Source organism: Chiloscyllium plagiosum, unplaced genomic scaffold (genome assembly GCF_037043375.1).
Source record: "Chiloscyllium plagiosum isolate Xiang-an unplaced genomic scaffold, Cpla_swu_hap1 HiC_scaffold_27, whole genome shotgun sequence".
NCBI classification, from domain to species: Eukaryota; Metazoa; Chordata; class Chondrichthyes; order Orectolobiformes; family Hemiscylliidae; genus Chiloscyllium; species Chiloscyllium plagiosum.
In genome coordinates, this window is record NW_028270165.1 from 1,985,414 (window position 1) to 2,013,070 (window position 27,657).

Sequence of the window (27,657 nt, forward strand, 5' to 3'; positions counted from 1 at the left end):
CTCCTGTGCATTGCAGCTACACCCCCCGGTTCCCACCCCCCTGCTGAGCTAGTTTAAACCCACCCGAATAGCACCAGCAAATTTCCCACCCAGGATATTAGTACCCCTCTGGTTCAAGTGAAGACTGTCCTGTTTGTACAAGTCCCACCTTCCCCAGAATGAGCCCCAATTATCCAAAAACCTGAAACCCTCCCTCCTGCACCATCCTTGCAGCCACGTGTTCAGCTGATATATCTCCCTATTCCTTGCCTTGCTATCACGTGGCATGGGTAACAAACCAGAGATAACCACTCTGTTTGTTCTAGCCCTCAGCTTCCACCCGAGCTCCCTGAAATCCTGCCTTACATCCCTATCCCTCTTTCTGTGGGAGATTAGAAATGTTGTTTTTGCAGATGGATGAGGGGGTATAGTAGGGGGAAGGGAAGCGCAATTCTTGTAGCATGTAGCATACATAAGGCTACGACTTTAATGAATATAGAGGGTCTTTTCAAGAAAATAGTTTTAAGCTAGGAAATAACTTTAAAGTGTTGTAGTTGACCACAAAAAGAAGCAGCAGGGGTATTTCACAATAAAGCTGAAGTATACTGATTCCGCAATAAAGTGATTCCACAATTTGTAAACTGGAGAAGAAAGCGAACAGGCTCTGTTTTGGCGCGCATTTCTGCTTGATTGCAGAAGCGTCCAGTACTTAGAAGACTGTAATAAATTGTTCTTGTTTCCAAGGCTTTGTCTCAGGCTGATTGATTTGTGAGTGAGTTCTGTTTCTCACAATTGGGGGCTTCGTTCCGGGATCCAGGACTCAGACCGCTCGACACTCTTGGGATGACCGGGGAGGTGCACCTCGCCGATTTCGGTGATCTCCGACTCCCTTACTTGTCGTTCGCGGTTTGGGCGAGTACGATGCGGACTGGGAGACCCTGGAAACAAGGCGGGTTAGGTCGGGCAGCTCTTGTGTACAGGACCCGGGTAGGGAAAGGTCTTAAAGGATATATCCGGGTGACCGGGGGCAACGGTATTTTCTGCAAGAATTGCTGCGGGACGGGGCGCACCGAAATGACCAGGTAACTCTGTGCACAGACCAAGGTCAGAAGAGAGACCTTTTATGTCTTGCCTTGGTGGTCAGGACATATAAAAGTATGGGGAATTGGTGATATATAAAATGTTAGAAACGAAAATCGCTTCTCAATAATCGCTCTAGACAAATTCAGGAAAACAAAGTTTTATTAACAAGTCAAGTCTGCAGAGTCGGGCACCCTTAAAGAAAAGGCGCGCTGAGGCTTACAAAGTCTTCATTATTTATAGGACAAGTCCCTCCTCTCCTTGGCTCCAACAAGCCATGAGGTTCACATTCTTAAAAACATCATTATTTTTATCACAAAGTCTGCAACAAAAGGCTCCAGAGTCTCCAAAGTTTGTTGTTTTTCTCACCCTGTAGTCTTATCAGTCAAAAGCTTTAATCTGAAACAGATGTCTCAAGTACTCCCATCCTGGAGTCTTATCAGCCAAGGACTCATCCTTCTCTGCTGTGTGAATGGCTTCATTAATCAAGAGCCTGCTTGCTTTTACTATCGCTCACAAATTGTCAGCATTCTGCACAATTTAAACTACTCTACTTTTGAGTATATAAAATGGTTGTTAGAAAAGAAACAAAGGTTTTGTCTTTTATTATAGATCAGTCTGTGGTCCAGGCACATCTTAAAGTTTAAACCGAAATTACCTCTCACATAAAATTAAGCACATGTCAATGGAAAACAGCCAGTGTCAGAAGGGCTAGTAGTTGAAGGGCTACTGAGGATGCCTTTCATAACTAACTTATGACCAGACGTCCAGATGAATATTCAAAAGCTAGAGGAGTCGTTTCGGAAAGCTCAAAATGTCTGTGAGACACGGTGTCTGTGTGTCTGTGTGTGAGAGAGAGAAAGAGCAACTAGAAAGTTTAACCCGGTGTGATTTGGTTTGAATGCACATTTGTTTGTTGGTGATTGAATGTTTCTGCTTTGTTCCCTGGAGCTTGAGATCCGGGACTGTTTTGAATCTGATTTCTACTATGGAAATTTTAACATGATTTCTCTTAACGTTAAGGATTTTACAGATAATGAAATAAAGTGTTAACTCCTGTTCTTTTTACAGGTCATGACTGCCTTACTATCAGTTTCTAACTAATCTCTTTTATCCTTACATAAAAGTGATTTATGGAGAATAGTTGAAGTCTCAAAAAGCATATAGTTGGTCAGATTAATTGGACGAGTAAGGTATCTAGTCAGGACCCTGAAGGGGGTGTGGAAGAAGGTGACACCGGACCTCGTTAAGATTAATTAAATTAGCAACAATGGGAGGCACGGGGAGTTGGCTGGGTAACGATCGATCTGTAAATAATGTTAAAGGGGAATATATTTCACCCGACAGTCCTTTGGGGAGAATGTTGGGAAATTGGGAACACAACTCCCGATCGCGGGGAAAAGATAAGGCTACAATGGTAAACTATTGTTGTTTTGTCTGGACTAGATAAAATATTAAGGCGCCTGGTATTTTTTTGGCCCAAATATGGGTCTGATGAGGATTGGTTGTGTCAAGATCTCTCACAATTCCACCCTTTTCTTTCTTTAAGATGTGCCTGACCAAGATAAGCCCCCCCCCCCCCCCCCCGCCCCCCCCCTTCCCTCAAGGGCCCGGGAAATCCTTGGTCTTTCGCAGCAACATCACTTTAAGTTCCCGTGTCCCATGTTGTGGAACCACCACTGCCTGGAGTCGGAAAATATTTTTCTGAATTAAAAACTGAATACAGGGAGTTAGGCAGGGTAATACGAGAAGAAGAATCATGCCGCCCCCAACCACCAGCAACGCCGTGCGCCACCAGCTACCACCTCGGAGACCATCCCACCATCCGATGCCACTAAGAGGACGCCAAGATTGTACTGGCACATGGGCCAATCTCCGAATTTCATCGGAAATTTTCAAAACCGCTTTACCATTATCGTCAATTTCTAGACAGCAGTTTGTCAGGTTAAATTTCCCGCACACACCCCCCTCCGAGGCCAACAGATAATCCAAGGCAAGTCGGTTTTGATATATAGCAGCCCTCATCTGATCCTGCTGCTGAGCCAACAGCTCTAGGGCCAGGGCAGTCCGGTTAGTAATGACCTCTACGACTGCTTGGAGCCTGATAATTCGATTTAACATATAGATAGGAGTACGATATCCCCATGATCCGTCCTGTGCCCAAGTAGCCGGCCCATAGTATTCAATAATCCGGGCCGGTGGCCACTCATCCCCCCAATCACCGACTTGGATATCCCTTGGCGACCTACGCAGGGAGTCAAAGAGTTTAACTCCCAAATCATCGCCTTCCTCCCGGGGTAATAGGAAGAACGCAGGTCGTATTAGACCCAGGAAGCATACCCCAGCCCATCCCATGGGCAGTTTGGAGTATGCCTGATTACCGCATATCCAAAATAGGCCATCTGGAGCAGGTCCTCCCTGCCTCACAACGTCATCCCACAACTCCTTTACCCCAGGGACGCCCTCATAAGGACCAGGACCACTGCAATTCCAGTATTCGGATTGTTGACCCCGTGGCAGAGTCTGGACAGGATTATTCCAGCATTGATTCCCCTGACAACCACCGGTCCACACTCTTTTCATGCCATCGGAAGGGTCAGCACTGAGCTCGTAAGAGGAGGAATCAGAACGTAACCGAATGCAATTTTGATGATCTCGGTTTGCAATGTACCAAGCAATATTCTCAGGCCACCATACTCGCGTGGTTGCATCCAATATATTCTGACAGGGGCTAATCCCTACCTTCACGGTCCCCTTGCCTTCAATACAGAACTGGCCCTCAGGGCTGTTTGTCAGTCTCCACCCCTGGCTTTTTCTGTCGTTGTCACGAGTCCAAGTGGTTTGCAGCAATTCCCCTATGTCTAAGCTTTGACCAGTCCACGGCCATTGTTCCGACATATGCGGCCCCCCACAGACCCAGCAATTGCTAACATTTAAAACAGTGGCTATTCTAGAGGTGAGATCAATAAACAGGTTTTGTGTAACATCAGGGAGTTCAATCTGTCCTTCTACCTCTTCGTATACAGATGGCACTTTAGGGAGCACGACCGTTCCCTGTCGGTCTTGCTCTTTCCCCAACCCCCGATCAGGGATCTGTATCTTGGTCTCCTTGACTCTGTCAACCTGCTCCCTGAGCAACACGGAGGATAGGTCCCACCTCCCAGTTTTGCTAATACACACCCAGCGGTCATGTATAGGGCATCCATGGATTTTGCCACCGTATCCTTTATTATATACCTGATAATAGGGTCTCCCATCCTCCCAACATTCATGGCGTGCACTCACATCGTAACACCTATCGTCCACATAGGAATGGGACACAAATGATCCCGAATAGATTCGAATCCCAAGTCTTACTGTAGTTCGACATTTGTCACATCTCCCCTCACCCTCCCCCACATACAGGAGTAAACTGATCAATATCCCCACCAATACAGTCCAAGTAGAGTTCATTATTGCTGTCTTTTCAGTTTTACCGACAACGGCTTGTCCCCTTGCTCGCATGTCCAGGTGCTTTCTTCTTCAGGCGGAACGGGCCCCTCTATCCTTGATGCGTGGACCCACCCTTTTTCTTTCGTTCGAACAGCTGCCTCAGTTGTTAACAGAACCAGGAACGGTCCTTCCCACCGCGGCTGGAGCTTTTCAGCCTTCCAGGTCTTAACAAGTATCCAATCTCCGGGCTCCACCTTATGCAGGAGGAAGTCGAGCGGCGGAGTCTGAGCCAGGAGACCTTTCCTTCGGAGTTCTGCAAAAGAACGGGATAAGGCCAGTAAATAGGTTCGGATAAATACATCCCCCCCTTGTAGAGTGGGACATCCATCAACCTTACTCCAATACGGTAATCCGAAGAGCATTTCATAGGGGGAAACCCCGACATCTCGGCGAGGTGCCGTACGTATCCTCATTAGGGCAATGGGCAGGCACTTTGGCCAGGGTAACTTAGTTTCTAACATCAGCTTAGTCAATTGGGTCTTGAGCGTGCCATTCATTCTCTCAACTCGACCCGAACTCTGAGGATGCCAGGGTGTGTGGAATTTCCATTGGATACCCAGGGCATTACAGATCAAATGGTGTAGCTTAGAAATAAAATGCGTCCCGCAATCGGAGTCAATAGATTCCATTATGCCATATCTCGGGATTATGTTCTCTAACAACAGTCGGGCCACGGTTGGTGCATCATCTTTGGCAGTTGGGAAAGCCTCTACCCAGTGAGTGAAATGGTCTACTATTACTAGCAGATATTTCCATCTCTGTACTGGGGGTAATTCTGTAAAGTCGACTTGGATCCTCTGAAATGGCCTAATCGCTAGGGGCTGACCACCAGCTGGCATAGAACGCATGGCTTTCTGATTAATACGCCGGCAAGTGGGGCATCCGACTACCTCTTGTTGGGCTAATGTGTATATCCCCCTGCATACATAATCTCTCAGGATTGTGTCACACATGGCTTGCACCCCCCAGTGGGTCTGATGGTGTAATCGGTGCAGAATACCCCGGGTGATCTGTTTGTTCAGTACTTATCTCCCATCAGGAACCGTCCACTTCCCGTTAGTATCTAGCCGGGCACCCAATTGATCCATTTTATCAATCTCCCCCTGGGTGAAGACGGGTTGTTTAGCGAGGCCCTCCCTCAACGGTATTAACGTTAACAATTGGACGGATTTTTCGACCGCTGCCCGCTTGGCTTCCTCGTCTGCCAGCCGGTTTCCCACCGCTTCTGGTGTCGACCCCTTCTGGTGACCGGGTACATGGACTACTGCAAGTTCCGTAGGTAACGCCAGGGCTTCCAACGTTAGGCTGATCATTTGTTCGTGAGCTAATTCCTTTCCCCGGGAAGTTATCAATCCTCGCTCTTTCCAGATTTTCCCGAAAGTATGAACGACTCCGTATGCATACTTTGAGTCAGTATATATGGTCCCCACTTTCCCTTCCAACAGCTTCAGGGCCCTCTGGAGGGCGTACAACTCACAGGATTGGGCTGACCACTTCCCGGGCAGTCGTCCAGACTCAATCGTCCGTTTCGTTGCACCATCTATAACAGCATAGCCACTGTATCGTACTCCACTGATGCACCGGGAGGACCCGTCGATATACAGTTCCTGTCCCTCACCCAGCGGGGCTTCTTGCAGGTCCTCTCGGCTTTTGGTCTGCAAGTCCACAAATTCCACACAATCATGCTCCTGTTCCCCGTCTGCAGGACGTCCGTACAGAAACTGGGCTGGGTTGCAACTGAGATCTTTTGCAAAATTGAGATCGTTCCCGGTCATCAAAATCGTCTCATACTTTAGGATGCGAGAGTCTGTTAACCAGCGGTGAGCCTTCTGAGCCAGTATGGCACTAACCGAATGTGGGAAGTATACTGTGATCCTTCCTCCAAAGGTAAGTTTTCGGGCCTCTTCTACTAACATTGCCGTAGCTGCCACTGCCTGTATACAGGTCGGCCATCCACATGACACAGGGTCTAACATTTTTGACAAAAATGCAACCGGCTGACGTTTCCCTGCCCGCAGCTGAGTGAGCACACCCTGGGCAATTCCGCCGGCGCTATTAACATATAACTGGAACGGTTCCTTCAGGGTGGGTAAAGCCAATACCGGAGCTCGAATCAGTTTATTTTTAATAATATTAAATCGCTGCTCCTCCTCATCTGACCAGTCCACCTTTTGTCCTTCTTGTCCCAGTTTGTCGTACAAAAATTTTACTAAAGTGGTGTAACTTTCAATCCATATCCGGCAATACCCTACTAGTCCCAGGAATTGTCTGACTTCCTTCTTCGTCCTGGGTATTGGCATACCCGTAATTCCTGATATTCATTCTGGCGTGATACGGCGGTGCCCCTTACTGACTTGATGGCCCAGATATCTTACTTCTCGCTCCACAAACTGGAGTTTTGTCCTGGAGACGCGTAGACCCTGTTTCCCCAGGAAGTTCAACAGGGCAACGGTGTCTGCTCGTACCTCCTCTTCTCTTGGTCCTGAGAGTAAGAGATCATCGACATATTGGAGCAATTGATTCTCCGCGTTACACTGAAATCCTTCTAAGATCTGCTCCAGTATTTGTCCAAACAAATTGGGTGACTCCGTGAATCCCTGCGGCAAGACCGTCCATCTTAACTGTCGCTTTCGTCCTGTGAAGGGATTCTCCCATTCAAAGGCAAAAAGGTTCCGACTTTCTTCGTCAAGGGGGCAACTCCAAAAAGCATCCTTCAGATCTATTACGCTGAACCATTCATGTTCGGGGGGAATTTTACTCATTAACGTGTAGGGATTAGGTACCACCGGGTATCTAGCCTGGACTACTTCATTCAACCCCCGCAGGTCTTGCACCAGCCTATATGTCCCGTCCGGCTTCCTCACAGGGAGTATTGGAGTATTGAAAGGGGACATGCATTCCTCCAGTAGTCCATCTGTGATTAATCTTTCTATCACAGGTTGTAACCCCTCCCGTCCTTCCATAGCAATCGGGTATTGTTTCCTTCTTACCGGGCCTCTTCCTGGTAACATGGTGATTTGGAGAGGTTTGATGTTTAGACCCCCTCTGTTCCCCTCTCGGTACCAAACTTCCGGGTCTATTTGTTGATCATCTTCTTCGGTGAGGGCGAACAACCTTACCACCATTTCCCCGTTACTTGGTACCGTTCCGATCCCTAGTTTGACCTGCAAGTCTCTTCCTAACAAATTAAATCCCGCCGATGGCAGTAGAAGGAGGTCTCGTTTAGTAGTTCTGTTTTCATATCCAATTTCCACGTCCTCTACCACTGGGACTTGTAATTTCTGTCCTCCAATTCCAGATACCCCCATAACTTTTCCTCCTGCTCGGGTGCCGGGGGGTATTTGGATTATACTTGATCTTTCGGCTCCCGAGTCCACCATAAATGTGATCTCCGATCCTTGGGGCCCTACTTTCAAGTTTACCAGGGGTTCCTGTCGATAGTCCTTTTGCCCCAAGGGTAGGAACCCCCGACCTCCCTAATCTTCCTCCATCAGGGCGTACGACCTCACCTCCTGTTCTTATCCCACTCGGGGACAGTGAGGGGAAACTTCTGCTCCCCTCCTTCTCCCCCCTCTCTCTCCCAGACCAAGAGCGCAGCTTGTCGTATCATCTGACGCTCCTGGCTAGAGAACAATGTTTTCATGATGGAACACATCTCTTCCCACGTGTAAGTATTCGGACCCAGGAACTGATCCAATTGTTCAGCAAGTCCCATGGGGTCCTCTAGTAGACCCTTCATCTCCCTCCTGAAATTCCGTACTTCAGTACTCGTCAAGGGAACGTTCACATATCCCGTCCTTCCTTCCTCGCCCCCCATGGGCACTTCCCGGAGTGGATTCATTCTTGCAATCGAGACAGGGTCTTGTCTGTGACCCTTTCCAGCTTGAGATCTGGTCTGTACCCCTGAGGTAGTTTGTGATTCCTCCCCATCTTCTTCCCCTTCCCCTGAATCGTCGTCACCCGAAGGAACATTCTGTGGGGCAGACGGGGTCACGTAGGGCGGCGGTAAGTGATCTAAAGGGTCCCATTCTTTCTGCCCTTTCGAGTCTTTATTAGTTACCTGCATTTGACAAGATATCGTAACCGGCAGCCAACAAAGGGCATAATCACTTTCTTCCAGATTAACATCAGGTTTTGAATTGACATATAAAATGAGGGCTTGCCGGACCCAGTCTTCATCAGTACCGAATCTAGGCCACCACACTGAGTCGCCCTGAATAGGTTTCTGGGACCACTTTTGACAGTATTTTACCATCTTCCTTTTAGACTTTCCCTTTCTTCCAGCCTGAACCCAATTATTTAGCATTCTCCCTAACGGACTATCGTCAGGTACCCCGGGGTATGTGTCATTGTCCCTGTTTAAGCCTACCTTTCCCTTAATCACCTTAGATCCCTTATTTCCCATTTCCGAGGACTTCGTATTTTTCCCGTGATAATCTATCACAATGTAGCCAATTCCCGGACCTTCAGTCCCGTGATCGCCCAGGTTCCTTTGCAGGCACCCCCGGTCTTTGGATTCCTGTGTCCTACGTCTCTGTGACACAAATCACAGGCACCCCGTAGGTACACGTTCCTCCTCAAACACGGTCTCTGCAAAATCCCTCACAGGCGAGCCCCGGTCTCCAGATTCCTGAGTCCCACGTCTCTGTAGAAAAAAAAATCCACAGGCACCCCGTAGGTACCCAGTCCTCCGGAAACACGGTCCCCGCAAGTTTTGTCTTACCTGGGTTCGGTGCACCGAAATTACTCGATCGTTAACCGTCCCCACTGCCTCGGGTACACCCCTCCTTTGTTTTCCTGAGCCTCCCGGATATCACTCGCTCAAGCCGCGCGGGGCGACAAGCAAGGAATCAGGGACTGCTGAACTCAGCAGGGTGCACCTTCTCCGATATCCTTCCTCAACTCCCCTTGCGGCCGGAGTGTTGATCCCGGATGACGAGCCCCCAAGTTGTTAGAAACGAAAATCGCTTCTCAATAATCGCTCTAGACAAATTCAGGAAAACAAAGTTTTATTAACAAGTCAAGTCTGCAGAGTCGGGCACCCTTAAAGAAAAGGTGCGCTGAGGCTTACAAAGTCTCCATTATTTATAGGACAAGTCCCTCCTCTCCTTGGCTCCAACAAGCCATGAGGTTCACATTCTTACAAACATCATTATTTTTATCACAAAGTCTGCAACAAAAGGCTCCAGAGTCTCCAAAGTTTGTTGTTTTTCTCACCCTGTAGTCTTATCAGTCAAAAGCTTTAATCTGAAACAGATGTCTCAAGTACTCCCATCCTGGAGTCTTATCAGCCAAGGACTCATCCTTCTCTGCTGTGTGAATGGCTTCATTAATCAAGAGCCTGCTTGCTTTTACTATCGCTCACAAATTGTCAGCATTCTGCACAATTTAAACTACTCTACTTTTGAGTATATAAAATGGTTGTTAGAAAAGAAACAAAGGTTTTGTCTTTTATTATAGATCAGTCTGTGGTCCAGGCACATCTTAAAGTTTAAACCGAAATTACCTCTCACATAAAATTAAGCATATGTCAATGGAAAACAGCCAGTGTCAGAAGGGCTAGTAGTTGAAGGGCTACTGAGGATGCCTTTCATAACTAACTTATGACCAGACGTCCAGATGAATATTCAAAAGCTAGAGGAGTCGTTTCGGAAAGCTCAAAATGTCTGTGAGACACGGTGTCTGTGTGTCTGTGTGTGAGAGAGAGAAAGAGCAACTAGAAAGTTTAACCCGGTGTGATTTGGTTTGAATGCACATTTGTTTGTTGGTGATTGAATGTTTCTGCTTTGTTCCCTGGAGCTTGAGATCCGGGACTGTTTTGAATCTGATTTCTACTATGGAAATTTTAACATAATTTCTCTTAACGTTAAGGATTTTACAGATAATGAAATAAAGTGTTAACTCCTGTTCTTTTTACAGGTCATGACTGCCTTACTATCAGTTTCTAACTAATCTCTTTTATCCTTACATAAAAGTGATTTATGGAGAATAGTTGAAGTCTCAAAAAGCATATAGTTGGTCAGATTAATTGGACGAGTAAGGTGTCTAGTCAGGACCCTGAAGGGGGTGTGGAAGAAGGTGACACCGGACCTCGTTAAGATTAATTAAATTAGCAACAATGGGAGGCACGGGGAGTTGGCTGGGTAACGATCGATCTGTAAATAATGTTAAAGGGGAATATATTTCACCCGACAGTCCTTTGGGGAGAATGTTGGGAAATTGGGAACACAACTCCCGGACGCGGGGAAAAGATAAGGCTACAATGGTAAACTATTGTTGTTTTGTCTGGACTAGATAAAATATTAAGGCGCCTGGTATTTTTTTGGCCCAAATATGGGTCTGATGAGGATTGGCTGTGTCAAGATCTTAATATATATGTCAATCAGAAAGAAGCGTACAGTCAAAAAGAGTCCGATTATGCGGTTTGTTGGATAGGGAGCGCGGGAGTAAAATTATGTCCCATGAATAGGGAGGAATCAGGGAAAGAACAGAAAAAGAATGAACAAGGGAAGCCACAATGGGATCCCTTTGCCACCCCCATATACTACTCCCCGGAACGAGCCTACAGCTCCCGAAGTAGAACCGTGTCCAGACACAGAAATGGGAACGGACTCTGAACTAAAAGATGCAGAACCCGGGGGGGGGGGGGCAAGAGTCACTCGAGCCACCACATGTAAAGGAGGGGCAGAGATATTGGAAAATGTAAAATTATGTCCCTTACGAGAGGTTCCGATTGGGGAAGGTACAATCAGATATGTAAACGCTCCCTTAACTAGCATTGAAGTTAGGGTCTTTACAAAGGAAATGAAAAGTTTAATAGAGGATCCGGTTGGACGAGCCGAACAATTAGAGCAATTCCTAGGGCCTAATTTATATACCTCGGGAGAACTGATGGCAATTTTAGGAACCTTATTTTCAGGGGAAGAACGAGGTATTATTAGGAGAGCAGCTTTATAGGAATGGGAAAAGAGGCACGCAGTTGGGGAAGAAGGGGTCCCAGCAGAACAGAAATTCCCAAATGTTGACCCTCATTTGGAAAATAATGACAGAGAAGATAGGGAGTCAATGCGGGATCTATGAGAAATGGGAATATTAGGAATTAAAGAGGTGGCACCAAGATTTATAAAACTTTGTTAAGGCCTTTGAAGTACGACAAGAGAAGGATGGAACCACTTCTGCATTTCTTAAAAGGCTCAAGGAGGCCACAAGGAAGTGTTTGGGAATGGATCCCGATAATCAGATAGCACAGGGACTCTTAAAGGTCCAGTTTGTAACTAAATCATGGCCGGACATACAAAAGAAATTACAGAAATTAGATGGATGGAGTGAAAGACAGATGGAAGAGCTGTTACGTGAGGCACAGAAAGTGTATGTGAAAAGGGAAGACGAGAAGCAGAAACAGAAAGCCAAAATGATGGTGGAGGCAGTAGAAGAAATAACAAAAAGGAGACTGGGGTCAAGGGCTAACAGGAAGGGTACGGGAGGACACGAAAGACAAGGGTCAGATACCTGGGAAAGGAGGCAACAAACCAGAGATAACCACTCTGTTTGTTCTAGCCCTCAGCTTCCACCCTAGCTCCCTGAAATCCTGCCTTGCATCCCTATTCCTCATTTTTTTGTGGTTAGCACTGCTGCCTCACAGCACCAGAGCCCCCGGTTCAATTCCCTTCCACCCCCCCCCCCCCCCCTCGTGCTGCGTCTGCGTGGGGTTTCCTCCCACAGTCCAAAGACGTGCGGGTTAGGGTGAATTGGCCAAGCTAAATTGCTCCGTAGTGTTAGGTGACGGGGAATGGGGCTGGGTGTTTTGCTCTTCGGCGGGTCGGTGTGGACTTGTTGGCCCGAAGGGCCTGTTTCCACACTGGAGGGAATCTGATCTAAAGTTCTGGAATTTATATATTGAGGAACTGAAACCTGCAACCCATTCTAAAAGCAAAGCAGCGGTCCAGGTTTGTTCCAAATATTGCATCGGTTGCATGACACTGTGATGTTTTGGTATTAATTCTGTGTCTTATGATCCTGCAGCACAGCTACCCGCAGAAGAAGCAGCGCTACAGAAGCCAGTGCTTCCAAATACACCTGGGTGGGCGGGGTTTACCCTGGGGGCGGGGTTTATGGCTGCGTTCTGAAGGGGCGGAGGAGGGGGCGGGACCAGGGCCAGGGGGCGTGGCCACCCTGAAGCCGGAAGTGTGCCCGCGGCCTGTTTCCTCCGCTGGAGCTTCGGCTGCAGCAAGTAAGGTAAAGCTTTATCAATATTTCCTTTTACAGAGTTTGTATTTAATAACCAGTAATGGCTACTCAATATCATCATAAAGTCGCAAAATGCAATTCATTTCAATCCATAGCAGATCAGCACTAAGAGTTAATTTTCTACGGGATTCAACAGCCTCAGCACTAAAATGGTCTCACAAGGGAACGGCTGTGAATGTTATCACTTGGTGTCCTGTTCACACAGATTCACCGATGCTGAGGCAAACGTTCTTAATTGCCTCACAGCATCCTGTTATCACTTGGTGAGCCCAGGTGTCCCTATCTTTAAGTTCTCTCCTCTTTCTGAGCCTTCCTGCCTGTTTATTTTCTAGTGCAGTAAATGTATTCAACAATTCAGCATTACATTTTAGTCTGAATGTTTAAAGGCAAATTTGAAGACTATATACTTTCTCACGCAGATGCCCACACCCTCATTCCTCCCTTTGATTGCACTGCGATCACTGAAAGAGAAGGCTAATCCAAATGAATGCCCTTCAAGGTGGTCCAGCCATCAACATCCTGTAGAGCAACACCACCATCCTCGCAGCTCATCTGGTCATATTTATCATCGTCATCGACACGTGTGGGTGAGCCATCAGATCGCAAAAGGAGCATCTTCTGGGGCAAATCTATATCACTAAGGGACCTCATAAGCCTAGCAATTAAATACCCAACAGTACCAATACCGACAAACAAACATAGCTAAATTGATAAGCCAATTGTACCATGAGCCCAATCTGCAGTTTCCCCAACTGGTCCCTTCAGTCATTCTGTCAAGGAATGCCTGGATCTCTTCTTGTATCTGAGGAATATTGCCAGTGAGATCGGGAATGCCCATAGTGCATTTATCTTGGACAATGGTGCAGACCTCACCCTCCCGGGCGAGTATATAGTCTAAGGCATACCGATTCTGCACAGAGTAAAGACACAGGTCTGATAATCCCAGTTTACTCTGTTCCAGAGCCTCTTTAGTCTTATTTCCGCGAATGGTCAGGCCGCAAAAGAGGGAATTGCGGTTCTTTTAACTTGTCACTACTGCCGATCCTTCCAACCTCAGGGTACTCTGGATTTCCCAGCCTATCGGGTGTCCTGTATTGTCACCCAGTCCCTTGGGATCCTTCCAGTTGGAGCAAGGTTGGCTGACACCAACCGCTGCATCCTCCTCAGATGGAGGTTCCATCGACTTGTCCACCGGCCAGGACAAGGTACTGTTGTGGGAACAAGGGCTCCGATAGTGACCTTATGAGGGACATCTTTGCCATCCAGGACAAGGAAATTGGTAGCTTTACCTTTACCTTAAGAAATAATAGTCTGGTTTGGTGTATATTAGGGAGAGTTTGTCAAAGTAGGTTACTGAAATGTTTCAGCAGGGGGTCTGGTCAGATCAACAGGAGTAAAGGGTCGACGTTTTAGATTAGATTACTTACAGTGTGGAAACAGTGATGAACAGATTGGAATTGGAGACTGGGGACAGGCAAGTAAGTCATCTCCCGATAGAGAGGAGTAACATACTACTGCCTCTGGGGTGAATAGCGTTCTGTGGGCCTGTATAAATACGTAGTTTGTGGATTGAGGAGTTTCCCCTGTCAGTCCACACCGCCCTGCCGAAGCACAACCCACCCATACCCCTACACATCTACCCCTTACCGAACACTACGGGCAATTTACCATGGCCAATTCACCTGACCTGCACTTCTTTGGACCGTGGGAGGAAACCGGAGCACCCGGAGGAAACCCACGCAGACACGGGGAAAATGTGCAAACTCCACACAGTCAGTTGCCTGAGGCGGGAATTGAACCCGGGTCTCTGGCACTGTGAGGCAGCAGTGCTAACCACTGTGCCACCGTGCCGCTCACGGTGGCACAGAGGAGTCGCTTGAGCGCTGTAAAAATGGGCCAAGGGATTCGAGCACTCGCACTGTATGGGAGACAATGGTCTTCAGAATGCTGTTCACATTGGGCTCTCCCTTAGCTCTATTGTACATGGTCTTGGTGACAGTATCAGATTCTGAAAAGAGAAAAGGCCTATAAATGCACAAGGGAAGGGTTCCGTTCCAGGTCCATGTGCCGCATAAGGCCTGCTGTACCCCAGCCAGTGTTACACCAGCTGTTTGTATACACAGACCCGAGATATTGGAAAGTGACATTTCTCTTCACGGGGTCGACAGTAGGAAGTCTGATGAATAGATTGGAATCGGGGACTGGGGACGGGGCAAGTAAGTCATCTCCCGATAGAGAGAAGTAACATACTACTGCCTCTGGGGTGAAGAGCGTTCTGTGGGCCTGTATAAATAAGTTGTTTGTGGATTGAGGAGTTTCCCCTATCAGGCTTCCCTTTTCTCGAGTTGGCCCGTCCTACAAAAAGGGATAATGTTCCTGGGCATATTTACCATAATAACGGGGTTGATCATTTTTATTTTCATGAGGCTTGCGTCTGCAGGTAAAATCAAAAAAACATGGTAACAACATGATAACTCTCACTGATTTCTACTGTCCAGATGGACCATCTGGTCTTTCTGATGTAAGAGTCCATTGCAATATTCAATCTTCATCACGTTCCACACGTCAAAGGCGTCTGGTCCGTTGCACTGGACGACATCTCCTCAGCATGGGTGGTGGATAATCTCTGATCATTCCTGGTCGCATCCATACTTAGTGGCTTTCCCCATCAGGATGTTGTACGTGATCAGAAAGGTGAGGATATAAGCGATCCCCCACATGTCCCTCCTCTTAGTTCAAGTATCTGTAATAAGATTAACATGAGAACAACAGCAAGATTCAAAAACCCAACTGGACAGGGTCCACTCCTTTTGTTAAGATCCAGGATTCTCTCCTCCTCTTCCCCCCTTTTGATTGGTGCGGTCAATCAATTTACAACGGTGCAGTTGGACCCAAGCTGAGCGCCCAGCGACTGGGACCGCCGTAGGGGTGGGAAGTAAAACATGGAAGGGGCCATCAACGAGGTTGGAGACCTTTGCCAGTCCAGTTCTTGACGAGCACCAACGAACCAGGCTCTACCCGTGACGAGGCTGACAGGGAGGGAACATCGCTGTAGGCCACACGCTCCTGGGAGTGAAAGGCACGCATAACATTAGTTAGAGCAAGAGCATAACCAATCATTGCTTCGGTCATGTGGTGGACGTGGACTGAGACGGGTGCCAAATCGTTCCAAGGGTACGGAGGCGGTGACCAGAGAGACTGTCAGCTGAAGACAGTCATGTCTTGCTCGCAGATATGGATCGCATCTGGAATAAGGCCACAGGGATTAGCATAACCAGGAGAGGCCAGACTCGGCCATTAATTTGGCAAGTTTAGTCTTGAGTCTGGTTAAAACATTCAACAAGGCCGGCCGCCTGAGGATAAGCTCCATGCAGTTGCTGACAAATACAAAGCTGGGAACAGAGTTCTCCGTTAATATTACCTACAAAGTTGGTCCATTGACCGAGCTAATGCACGCAGGTATACTGCAGCAGGGAATTATTTCCTTAAACAAAATCTTCACCATAGTCTCAGCAGTAGCATGAAGAGGAGGGAAGGCTTCAATCCACTTACAAAAGACATCAACAATAAGCAAAACACATTTATAGCAACTCAACTCATTTCTCCAACTCAATGAAGTCCAGTTGAAGTGTCTCCAAGGGACCTCCAGCAAGGGAGTTCTCGTAGAGATACTTGAACTAAGAGGTGGGGAATTGCCTACCCATGGACCTGTTTGATCACGTACAACATCCTGATCGGGAAAGCCACTGACTGAGTATCGATGCGATCTGGAATGATCTGAGATTATCCTGGTGTCATTTGGTGCACCAGATCAGACGCTTTCAACATGGAGTCGCTTGAGCGATGGCGTGAGCTGCCAGAGGAAGTGGTGGGTGCTGATACAATGACAAGTTAAAAGGCCCCTGGATGGGCATATGAATATGAAGGGTTCAGTTGGGTCAGGGCCAAGTGATGGCAAATGCGACTGGAGTCATAGAGATGTACAGCACAGAAACAGACCCTTTGGTCCAACCCGTCCTTGCTGACAAGATAGCCAACCCAATTTAGTCCCAGCTGGCAGCACCCGGCCCATATAGGGGCCAAGTGATGGCAAACGTAACTAGATTAATTTAGGATATCTGGGCAGGTTGGGCCAAAGGGTCAGTTTCCGTGCTGTGTGACTCTAATTGTCTTCAGTGGAAGCAGAAGTGTGGTTGTGAAGGCTGGACTTTCAGAGCATGTTTTGCCCTGACTGGGAGCAGAAGAGTTTGACTGAAGTGTGTCGGTGTTAATGACTTGATGTCTCATTTTGCTCCCACCTTCCCAGGGTCGTTAACCATTTTGTGTCTGGTCCTTCCTCAAGAAGCTGCGTTGCAGGTTCACCCTGAATTGACACTTTTTTTTTGCTTCCCAAAATCAGACCTGCTCACTCTCAGCAGGATCCCAGTGTTGTGAAAGATATTAACTTTCAGGTGGAGGTATCCAAAATTCAGAGAGATGTCAGTCTTGACGTTTTTGCTTTTCTGCCCCTGTAAGATCCTGAATCAGCACCTTCAGGAGAATTAGATAGAGCAGAGTGAGAACAGAGGGGGAAGAGGGTATGGGAGTGCTTTCAATTTTGTGGAAAACCAAAAGAAAAGAATATTCCACAAAATAGAATTGCTTGTTCTGAATTTCTACCCTGCACTGATAGTGATGACTTTTGTAATCTGTTTTTAACAGTGTATTTGAAGATCTGAAGACTGAAGCTTCAAAATCAACAGATGAAGGGCTGATGCCCGAAACATTGACTCTCCTGCTCCTCAGATGCTGCCTGACCTGTTGTGCTTTTCCAGCGGCACACTTTTCGACACTGACTCTCCAGCGTCTGCAGTCCTCACTTTGACGTCAATGTCTGACAGTCACTCAATCCATCGGGACCGCAATGATTTTCAACTATGCTTCTGTGAGAAGGAGCAAAGCGTTTTGTTTCCTGATTGAGTACGTTTTCAGCATCAGTGGGACTGAATGAGAGACCCTACTGTTGAAGCGCACTGAGTGTTGAGCCTGAAGCAGTTATACGGCCTGGGAAGAGGAATTCACGGTGGGGAGGGGCTCCACACGCATTTGTGTGTAACTGAAGCTTCGGCCATGGAGAAACCCGAGGAATCCAGCCCTGTGGAGAAACGATGGAAGTGTGGCGACTGCAGGAAAACCTTCTGTGTCCCGTCTGTCCTGGAGACTCATCGGTGCAGCCACACCAGGGAGAGCCCGTTCCCCTGTCCCGTCTGCGGGAAGGGCTTCAGCACTTCCTCCACCCTGCTAACCCACCAGCGGATCCACACTGGGGAGACGCCCTTCAGCTGCCCCGAGTGTGCAGGAAGGCCTTCAGCGATTCCTCCACCCTGCTGAGGCACCAGCGGGTCCACACAGGAGAGAGGCCCTTCAGCTGCCCCCTGTGCAGGAAGGGCCTCACCAGCTCTACCAACCTCCAAAGGCACCAGGGAGTTCATGTACCATCGCAGGGGGATTGAAGGCACGATGGTTGAGTGCCAGTATCGACTGGACTACCAACCCAGTTCCAGGGGCTCCCGGGTTTGAATCCCACTGCAGCAGATGGTGCGATACAGGGTATGGGTTGAAATTGCCGAGTGAGACAACACTTCCTCCAGGTTAAGGCTGTACCAAGGATCCAATTACAAAGGGACAACTTGGTGGTGACCAATAGTAAAGAAGTGAGGTAGGGGGGTGGTGAGGTAGCGTGTGCGTTTTGACCTTGAACTGTTTAAAAAGCAGCTACTTTTTCTCTGCCTTTTTGCTGAGGGGTTTGAACCTGTAAAAGTTGGATCTCAATAAAAGTTACCGGAAATTACCCCCGGCTCAGACTCTCATTGAAAGCTTTGAGCTCCAAGGTTTTTGTTTTAAAGCTGCTCATTTCTTTCAGCTTCCTGCACTAAGCTTCCAATGTGGCGTATCAGATGGATCAGTGAATGAGCAGCCAGTTTCGTTAGAAATTGTGAATTTTTCAGGAGTGCATAGTGTGTCATTTCATCGGCGTTGTAAAGTTTACTGGCAGCATTGGGAGGTGTGGGCTGTGGTCACTAGAAATGATGTGGAGGAGCCGGTGGTGGACTTGCCTGGATGAAGTTAAAAATCACACAACACCAGGTTATAGTCCAACAGGTTTATTTGGAAATGTGAGCTTTTGGAGCACTGCTGCTTCATTGGTTCGCTGTGGAGCAGGATCAAAAGACACAGATTTTATAGCAAAAGATCACAGTGTCATGCAACTGATAGCAATCTTGGTTTGTTCAATATATCCTGTTAAGTCTTTCACCTTTTAGAATGCGTTGCAGGTTTCAGTTCATTAATATGTAAATCCCAGGACATCTTTTGATTCACATTCTCAAGATGACTTAAGTTTTTTTAAAAAAAGTGACAATTCAGCCCAGACAGCCCCGATAAAGGTGTGAGGTTCGAGTCTGTCAATGTCCCAATTTTGAATCAGACTGGGTCTATTTCCAAAGGAGGAATTTATAAAATATTACATAGATAGACTGCCTGCAGACTGTGCACTTTTTGAGCAAAATTGAATGTATCTGCAAACATAATTCTGCCAATACAAATTTGCCCAAAAAGTGATATGTGAGTTTATGCATGAGTGCACATAAGAGTGTGATGGAGTATATGCCTGTGTATGTGTGCGAGAGAGCACGTGTGTATGAGTGAGGTATGAATAAAAGCAAGGGCTTGCGTTTTGCTAAAGCAAGGACAGTCAGGACTTGTACAGTTAATGGTAGGGCCCTGTGTCATGCTGTAAGAGAGAGACATGGTGGGGTTCAGGTACACAGTTCTTTCAAAGTTGCTTCACTGTGAGACAGGGTGGTCAAGAAGGCATTTGGCATACTTGCCTTCATTGTTCACCACATTGAGTAAAGGAGTTGGGACATCATGTTGAGGTTGTACAGGATGTTGGTGAGGCCACTTTCAGAGTACTGAGTATGGTTCTCGTGTCCCTGTAATAGGAAGAATACTATTAGAGGGGGTTCGGTAAAGATTTGCCAGGATGTTGCCAGGACTGGAGGGTTTGAGTTATAATGAGAGGCTGGGACTTTTTTCACTGGAGCACAGGAGGTTGGGGGGTGACATTATTGAGATTGATAAAATCATGAGGAGTGGAGGTAAGGTGAATAGCAAAGGCTCTTCCTTAGCATTGGGGAGCTCAAGACTAGGGGGGATATTTCTTTAAAGTGAGAGGAGAGAGATTTAAAAGGAACCCGAGGGGCAACGTTTTGACAGAGGGCGGTTTACACGTGGAATGAACTTGTTGAGGACGTGGTCAATGCAGGTACGTTTACAAAGTCTAAACGACATTTGGATGGGTACATGAATAGAAAGGTTTAGAGGGATTTGGGCCAAACGCAGGCAAGTGAGGCTAGTTTAGTTTGGGAACCCTGGTCGCCATGGATGAGTTGGACCAAAGAGTCTATTTCTGTGCTGTCTACCTCTCTGAACCAGAAGTGATCTTATTGAAACCAGTAGAATTCTGAAAGGGGCTTGACAGGATAGATGCAGATAAAACGCTCCTTTGTGGTGGGAGTCATAGAATCCCAATAATGTGGAAACAGGCCATTCAGCCCATCTATTCCACACTGGCCCTCTGAACAGCATCCCACACATACCCACCCCCTTACTCCATATTTCCCATGGCCAATCCACCCTCAGTTTCACATCCCTGGTCACTATGGGTAATTTAGCACAGCCTATCCACCCTGACCTCTACACCCTAATCTATAAATTACCTTCTCAAAAATGTAATTTAAATGTCAAGTTTTTCTCTAAGAAAAATGTTAGTCTGACAACATTCGGGCGCAGACAGAATTCACACATTGTTAGAAAAGCTCTGCATTTGAATGACATTCTTGAGAAGGTAACAAAAAAGAAGTTCTGGGATTAACAAACCAAAGAGCAGAAACCTATTCTCAAAGATGAAGGATTTAATCTAAAATTGTTTGATGTGTCACATTTCCATGACCCTAGACTCCTTTGGATATAAATTGTGATCATGATCTCATTCTCCACAATTACCTAATGAAGGAGCGGCGCTCCACAATTACCTAATGAAGGAGCGGCGCTCCAAAAGCTAGTGCTTCCAAACAAACCTGCTGGATTATAACCTGGTGTTGTGTGATGTTTAACTTTGTCCAAGTGAAATTTCTCCTCTGCACAAGCACGGGTGAACAGTTTGTTTTAGTGCTTTGTGCGAGATCGGGCTAGCAGCTTTTAAATCCTTATGTTAAGCAGTTCAAGTAAACTGTCAATCAGCAAATATATTCCGAGAGTGGTACTTCCAGCTCTGGTAATCCTGTTGCATCAACAGAGAGGGAGAGGTTGTCACATCTAAAGAGCAGACAGAAAAGTTATTTCGCTTGTTGAGTCGGTTCCTCACTCAGATGAGACTGGATACTGCTTTTAATGGATCATAAATAAATGCTACAATGGAACACCTTAAATTCAAGGAATTTTGAAAGGGCAAACGAACAGTAACTTTGAACAGAGATGTTCTTCCATTTCCAACCTTGGTTGAGCCAAATGAAGCATTTTTACTGATAGCTCCATAATCATGTTCCTGCTGGATTGTTTTCAGGGCAAACAATTTCTGGTGGGAGAAATTCTGCATCCTGGGAAGGCGGGGAAATGAGAAAAAAAGCTGTTGAAAGCTTTGAACTGTGGGCCCATGAGCTCTCGTGGGAGCAGTGCATTTGCCAAAAACATTTCGGAGGAATTCTGTTTACCTGTTGGACTGAAAATAGTTTCCCCACTGAACGTTAAACAGGTATTGAGAACATTGCGCATTATAGAGTGTGTTCCTGAGGACTGGAGGAGGATTGAACTTGCCAACGTGAACCACACTTTGCAGGGAGAGGAAATTTCTCTGGATGGAATAGGTTGATGGAAGTCAACAATTGTCAGATTATTTCATGAAAATAACAGCTGGTATGGGGATCCCAGAAGAGGGGCGTCTGTAATGAGCACACAGAAACAAACCCTTCAGTCCAGGCCAACCAGACAAGCTAAATTAATCTAGTGACCCATTTGCCAGCATTTGGCCCATATCCCTCTGAATTCTTCCTATTCATGTCCCCATCCGGATGCATTTTTTTCTTCGAAGAATACTTGGGTGAGAGCCAAGATATGCAATATCTCAATGTATAATAATGAAGCAGCTCATTTATTCTGAAATTATTTCAATTAGTTGGTCAATTGCCAAATAATAGCTGCATAACTGTTGTCAATATTGATACCCAGGAAAGCTATTTTGTTTAGTATATTTCCTTTGTAAAGATCTTATCCAAATTATAAAATGAATGTATTTTCATATGAAATAAAATTTGCAGTGTTTTATTAAATGGTTGAAAGTAACTTTGCACTTAATTGCTCCATTTGGGTTTAAACATTGTGACTTAGATAAAAGTGATCTTTGCTGGGGGCATCTGAAGCTGTAACAATGTTGGGACACAATAAAGGTTACCTGAGCGTTCTGCCGGACTCAGACTCTCATTGAAAGCTTAGAGCTCCAAGTGGTTTTTGTTTTAAAGCTGTTCATTTCTTGCAGCCTCCTGTACTAAGTTTCCAATGTTAGAAGTTTAAATTTTTCGGGAGTGCAGGCACTGCATCGTTTCATCGGCAGTTTACTGGCAGCACTGGGAAGTATGGGTTGTGTTCATTAGAAAGGAGGTGGAAATACTGCTGTTAGACTAGGTGGGGCAAGGTTTAAAAATCACAACACCGGGTTATAGTCCAACAGGTTTATTTGGAAGCACTAACTTTCAGAGTGCTGCTCCTTCATCGGGTAGCTGTGGAGCAGGATCATAAGACACAAAGTTAAGAGCAAAAGATCAGTGTCATGCAACTGATATGATATATTGCTGTTAAGTCTTTCATCTTTTAGAATGGGTTGCAGGTTTTATTTCAATAATGTGTACATCGCAGAACTATTATTAAGTCGTATTCTCAAGATCACTTAAGGTTTTTTTTAAAAACAGGTGACAGCTCAGCCCAGACAATGCATGAAAGGTGTGTCAGTATCCCAATCTTAAATCAGACTGGTTCTATTTCCAAACTAGGAATTTATAAAATATTATATGGACTGACTACCTGCATGTTGTACGCTTTTTGTGTAAAATTGAATATATCTGTAAATATTATTCTGCAAATCCACCCCATCGTTATATGTGCGTGCGCGCGTGTGTGTGTGCACATGCTTTGTAAATGGAGTGTGATGGAGGAGAAGCCTGTGAGAGGGTGTGTGTACATCGGAGAGAGAGCGTACATATGAGAGAGGTATAGATAAAAGTGAGGGGTTGCATTTTCCTAAAATAAGGGCTGGACTTGTACAGAGGGATATGGGGGGGGGGGGGGGGGGGGCGGAGAGAGGGAGGGGTTCAGGTACATACTTCATTGAAAGTTGCATCACTGGTTGGAAGGGTGCTTCACAAGGCATTCAGCCCACTTACCTTATTTGTTCACACCATTGAATAAAGGAGTTGGGACATCATTTAGAAGTTATACAGGATGTTGGTGAAGCCACTTGTAGAGTACTGAGAACGCTTCTGGTGGCCCTGTAATAGGAAGAAAACTACTACAGAGGGTTCAGTAAAGATTTACCAGGATGTTGCCAGGACTGGAGGGTTTGAGTTATGAGGAGAGGCTGAGACTCTCTTCACTGGAGCACAGGAGGTTGAGGGGTGACCTCATTGAGATTGATATAATCATGAGGGTTCTAGGTAACATGAGCATCAAAAATAGCGAGGACCCTGCACGGTTATGTCAAGTGACTGGGGGGGGGGGGTTGAAATTGTGACATTTGGACACTTTAAATCCATCAGGAACAGCATCTCCATAGAGCATACTGTGCATGTCAGGTGAGGTGCCAGAAGACTGGAGGTTGGCTAATGTGGTGCCACTGTTTAAGAAGGGTGGTAAGGACAAGCCAGGGAACTTTAGACCAGTGAGCCTGACATCAGTGGTGGGCACATTGTTGGAGGGAATCCTGAGGGACAGGATGTACATGTATTTGAAAAGGCAAGGACTGATTAGGGATAGTCAACATGGCTTTTTGTGTGGGAAATCATGTCTCACAAACTTGATTGAGTTTTTTGAGGAAACAACAAAGAGGATTGAGGAAGGCAGAGCAGTAATGTGATCTATATGGACTTCAGTAAGGCGTTTGACAATGTTCCCCATGGGAAACTGATTAGCAAGGTGAGATCTCAAGGAATACAGAGAGAACTAGCCATTTGGATACAGAACTGGCTCAAAGGTAGAAGACAGAGGGTGGTGGTGGAGGGTTGTTTTTCAGACTGGAGGTCTGCGACCAGTGGAGTGCCACAAGGATCGGTGCTCGGTCCTCTATTTTTGTCATTTACATAAATGACTTGGATGCGAGCATAAGAGGTACAGTTAGAGGGAGAGGCTGAACAGGCTGGGGCTGTTTTCCCTGGAGTGTCAGAGGCTGAGGGGTGACCTTATAAAGATTTACAAAATTATGAGGGGCATGGACAAGATAAATAGACAAAGTTTTTTCCCTTGGGTTGGGGAGTCCAGAACTAGAGGGCATAGGTTTAGGGTGAGAGGGGAAATATATAAAAGAGACCTACGGGGCAATTATTTCACACAGAGGGTGGTACGTGCATGCAATGAGCTGCCAGAGGAAGTGGTGGAGGCTGGTACGAATGCAACAATTAAGAGGCATTTGAATGGGTATATGAATAGGAAAGGTTTGGAGGGATGTGGGCCAGGTGTTGAGGGGCGGGACTAGATTGGGTTGGGATATCTGGTTGGCATGGACGGGTTGGACCGAAGGGTCTGTTTCCATGCTGTACACTTCTGACTCTATGCTGGTTAAGCAAAAGCCGCGCATGCTCTGTCTACAGAAACAGTGCAAACCCTTCTTCAAATGGACCAATGAGAAGCCAGACAAGGAGCCTGGTCCTCCTGCCAATCAGAACTCCCCAATTGTCTGAATGCGGAAGATGGACCATCAGGTTCTGAAGCTGCTGCTTCTCTTCAAATGAAGATCGAGCTTCACCTCAGACTGCAACTTCCTTCCTCTATCCGCCATCTGTGAGTACGGCACTGTCTTTACCATTTCATTTTTTCATTCTGGGGTTAAATTGTTGACTTGCAGCAACGGAAAAGAAACCGAGTGAATCCAGGGAGGGGACAGAATCGGGAAACGTTGGTCCAGGTCTGTGTCTCAATTGGCAAACGCACAGCAAATGCAGTCCCACAGTGTGAAGTTATAACCTCGGTTATGAAAAAATAACTGCCAAAAGGAGGTACGTTGTTCAAATGGTGACATATTGGGATGTGGAGAAAGTGAGGACTGCAGATGCTGGAGGTGAGAGTCGAAAAGTGTGGCACTGGAAAAGCACAGGAGTTCAGACAGCATCCGAGGAGCAGGAGAATCGACGTTTCAGGCACGAGCCCTTCCTCAGGAATGATGTGTGGATGTAAATAGTGGCCTCAGCATCCTTCCACACCAGTCACTGCCAGTTGTCAGACGGATGCAGCAAGCAATCAGCAAGGCAAGAGGTATATTAGCAAGAGGAATTGATTTCAGAAGTAGGGATGTCTTCCTGCAGTTAGGGGGTCATTGAATATATTCAAGGCTGAGTTCATCTGATTTTGGAACAACCATGAAGTGGATGTTTATGGGGGAAGGCAAGTAAAATGGTTTTAAGACCAGTATAGAACAGTTAGAGTCATACAGCACAGAACAGACCCTTTAGCCCAACTAGTCCATGCTGACTATATTCACAAACTAAACTAGTCCCACCTGCCTGTGTTTGGCCCATATTCCTCTGAACCTTTCCTATTCATGTACTTATCCAAATGTCTTTTAAACGTTGTTACTCAACCTGCATCCACCATTTCCTCTGGACATTCATTCCACACAAACCACTGTTTAAAAAAAAGGTGCTCCTCATGTGTTTTTTAAATCTTTCTCCTCTCACCTTAATTTGCAGCCTAATCTTGAGTCGACACATGCCAATCACGTTATCTACGCCCCTCATGGTTTTGTAAACCTCTATAAAGAGAGCAACGAACCTTACAGTACAGAAACAGGCCCTTCAGCCCTCAAAGGCTATGCTGATCGAGATACTCTATCTAAACCTGCCGCCTATTTTCTAAGGATCTGTATCCCTCTGCTCCTTGCCCATTCATGTCTCTGTCTAGATACATCTTAAATGACGCTATCGATCCCACCCCTACTGCCTCCACTGGCGATGCATTCGAGGCGCCCACCACCCTGTGTAAAGAACTTTCCATGTATATCTCCCTCAAACCTTTCCCCCCTCACTTTGAACTCGTGACCCTGAGTAATTAAGTCTTCCCCTCTGGGAAAATATTTCTTACTATCCACCCCTGTTTACACCCCTCATGGTTTTTAGGCCTCAATCAGGACCCCCCCCCCTCAACCTCCTTATTTCCAATGAAAATAATCCTAATCTACTCAATCTCTCCTTATACCTCGCGCTCTCCATAACAGGCAACATCCTGGTGAACCTCCCCTGCACTCTCTCCAAAAGTATCCACATCCTTTTGGAAATCTGGCAACCGGAATTGTACGCAGTATTCCAAATGCGCCAAACCAAAATCTTATATAACTTTAACATGACCTGCCAGCTCTTTTACTCAATCCGTCCGATGATGGAACGCGTGTTGTATACTGCCTTGACCACTCTACTGACATGCATTGCCACCTTCAGAGAACAATAGACCCGAACACCCAGATCTCTCTGTACATCAATTTCCCCTAGGACCTTTCCATTTACTTTATAGCTCACTCTTGAATTGCATCTTCCAAAATGCATCACCTCGCATTTGTCTGGATTGAACTCCATCTGCCATTTCTCTTCCCAACACTCCAATCTACATTCTGCTGTATCGTCTGACACTCTTTCAACCTCCTGTGCTCCAGTGAAAAAGGTCCCAGCCTACCCACCAATAGGTGTGAATTCTGTCTGGGTCCCAATGTCGAGTCAGCCTGACATTTTTGATAGAAAAGCTCTGCATTTAAATTACGTTCTTGAGAAAGTTACTGAAAACAGGTTCTGGGATTAACATACCAAAGAACTGAACCCCATTCTAAAAGATGGAAGAATAATCTAAATTGTTTAATGTATCACATCTCCATGAACTGGACTCTATTGGCTATAAATAGTCTAATCATGATCTTATTCCCCACAACCACCTGAAGCAGCAGCAGCACTTCAGAGTGCCAGAGATCCGGGTTCAATTCCCACCTCGGGCAACTGTCAGTGTGGAGTTTGCACATTTTCCCAGTGTCTGCGTGGGTTTCCTCCCACAGTCCAAAGATGTGCAGGTTAGGTGACGTGGCCACGCTAATTTGCCTGTAGTGTTAGGTGAAGGGGTAAATGTTGGGGAATGGGTCTGGGTGGGTTGCTCTTCGAAGGGTCGGTTTGGGCTGAAGGGCCTGTTTCCACACTGTAAGTAATAAAATCTAAAATAAATCTAATCGCTCCGAAAGCTAGGGCTTCCAAACAAACCACATTATGGCAGCGGCGGGAGGTGTGTATTATATTCACTAAAAACAGTTAAGCAGTTAGATAACACGTTCGAGTGGGAAGTGTGTATAACATGATCTCACAACTCCTATACTCAATGCTATGAGCAATGAAGGAAAGCAAACCAAACGCCGCCTTCACTACTCTGTCCACCTGAGACTCCAGCACTCCAAGGTCTCTTTATTCTGCAACACTCCCCTTAACTGTCAGTCAGTCCTGCCTGGATCGCTTGACCAAAATGCAAATCTCTGATTTCTCTAAATTAAACTCCAACTGACACTCCTCGGTTCATCAGCCGATCCCATAA

At 46.4% G+C, this 27,657-nt stretch overlaps 1 protein-coding gene across 1 annotated transcript in view; it reads right to left on the reverse strand.

Moving 5' to 3' along the window:
- Nucleotides 1-2,661: 2,661 nt before the first annotated feature.
- Nucleotides 2,662-27,657, reverse strand: part of LOC148142837 (endogenous retrovirus group 3 member 1 Env polyprotein-like) — a 31,029-nt gene continuing 6,033 nt past the window's right edge. Inside the window, exons 2-4 of the mRNA XM_087975751.1 lie at nt 23,274-23,378; nt 9,275-9,534; nt 2,662-4,804 (exon numbers count right to left, since the gene is read on the reverse strand). Coding sequence (XP_087831877.1) covers nt 2,662-4,563 — 1,902 coding nt within the window. The 5' untranslated portion in view covers nt 4,564-4,804; nt 9,275-9,534; nt 23,274-23,378. The remainder of the gene's footprint in view (nt 4,805-9,274; nt 9,535-23,273; nt 23,379-27,657) is intronic.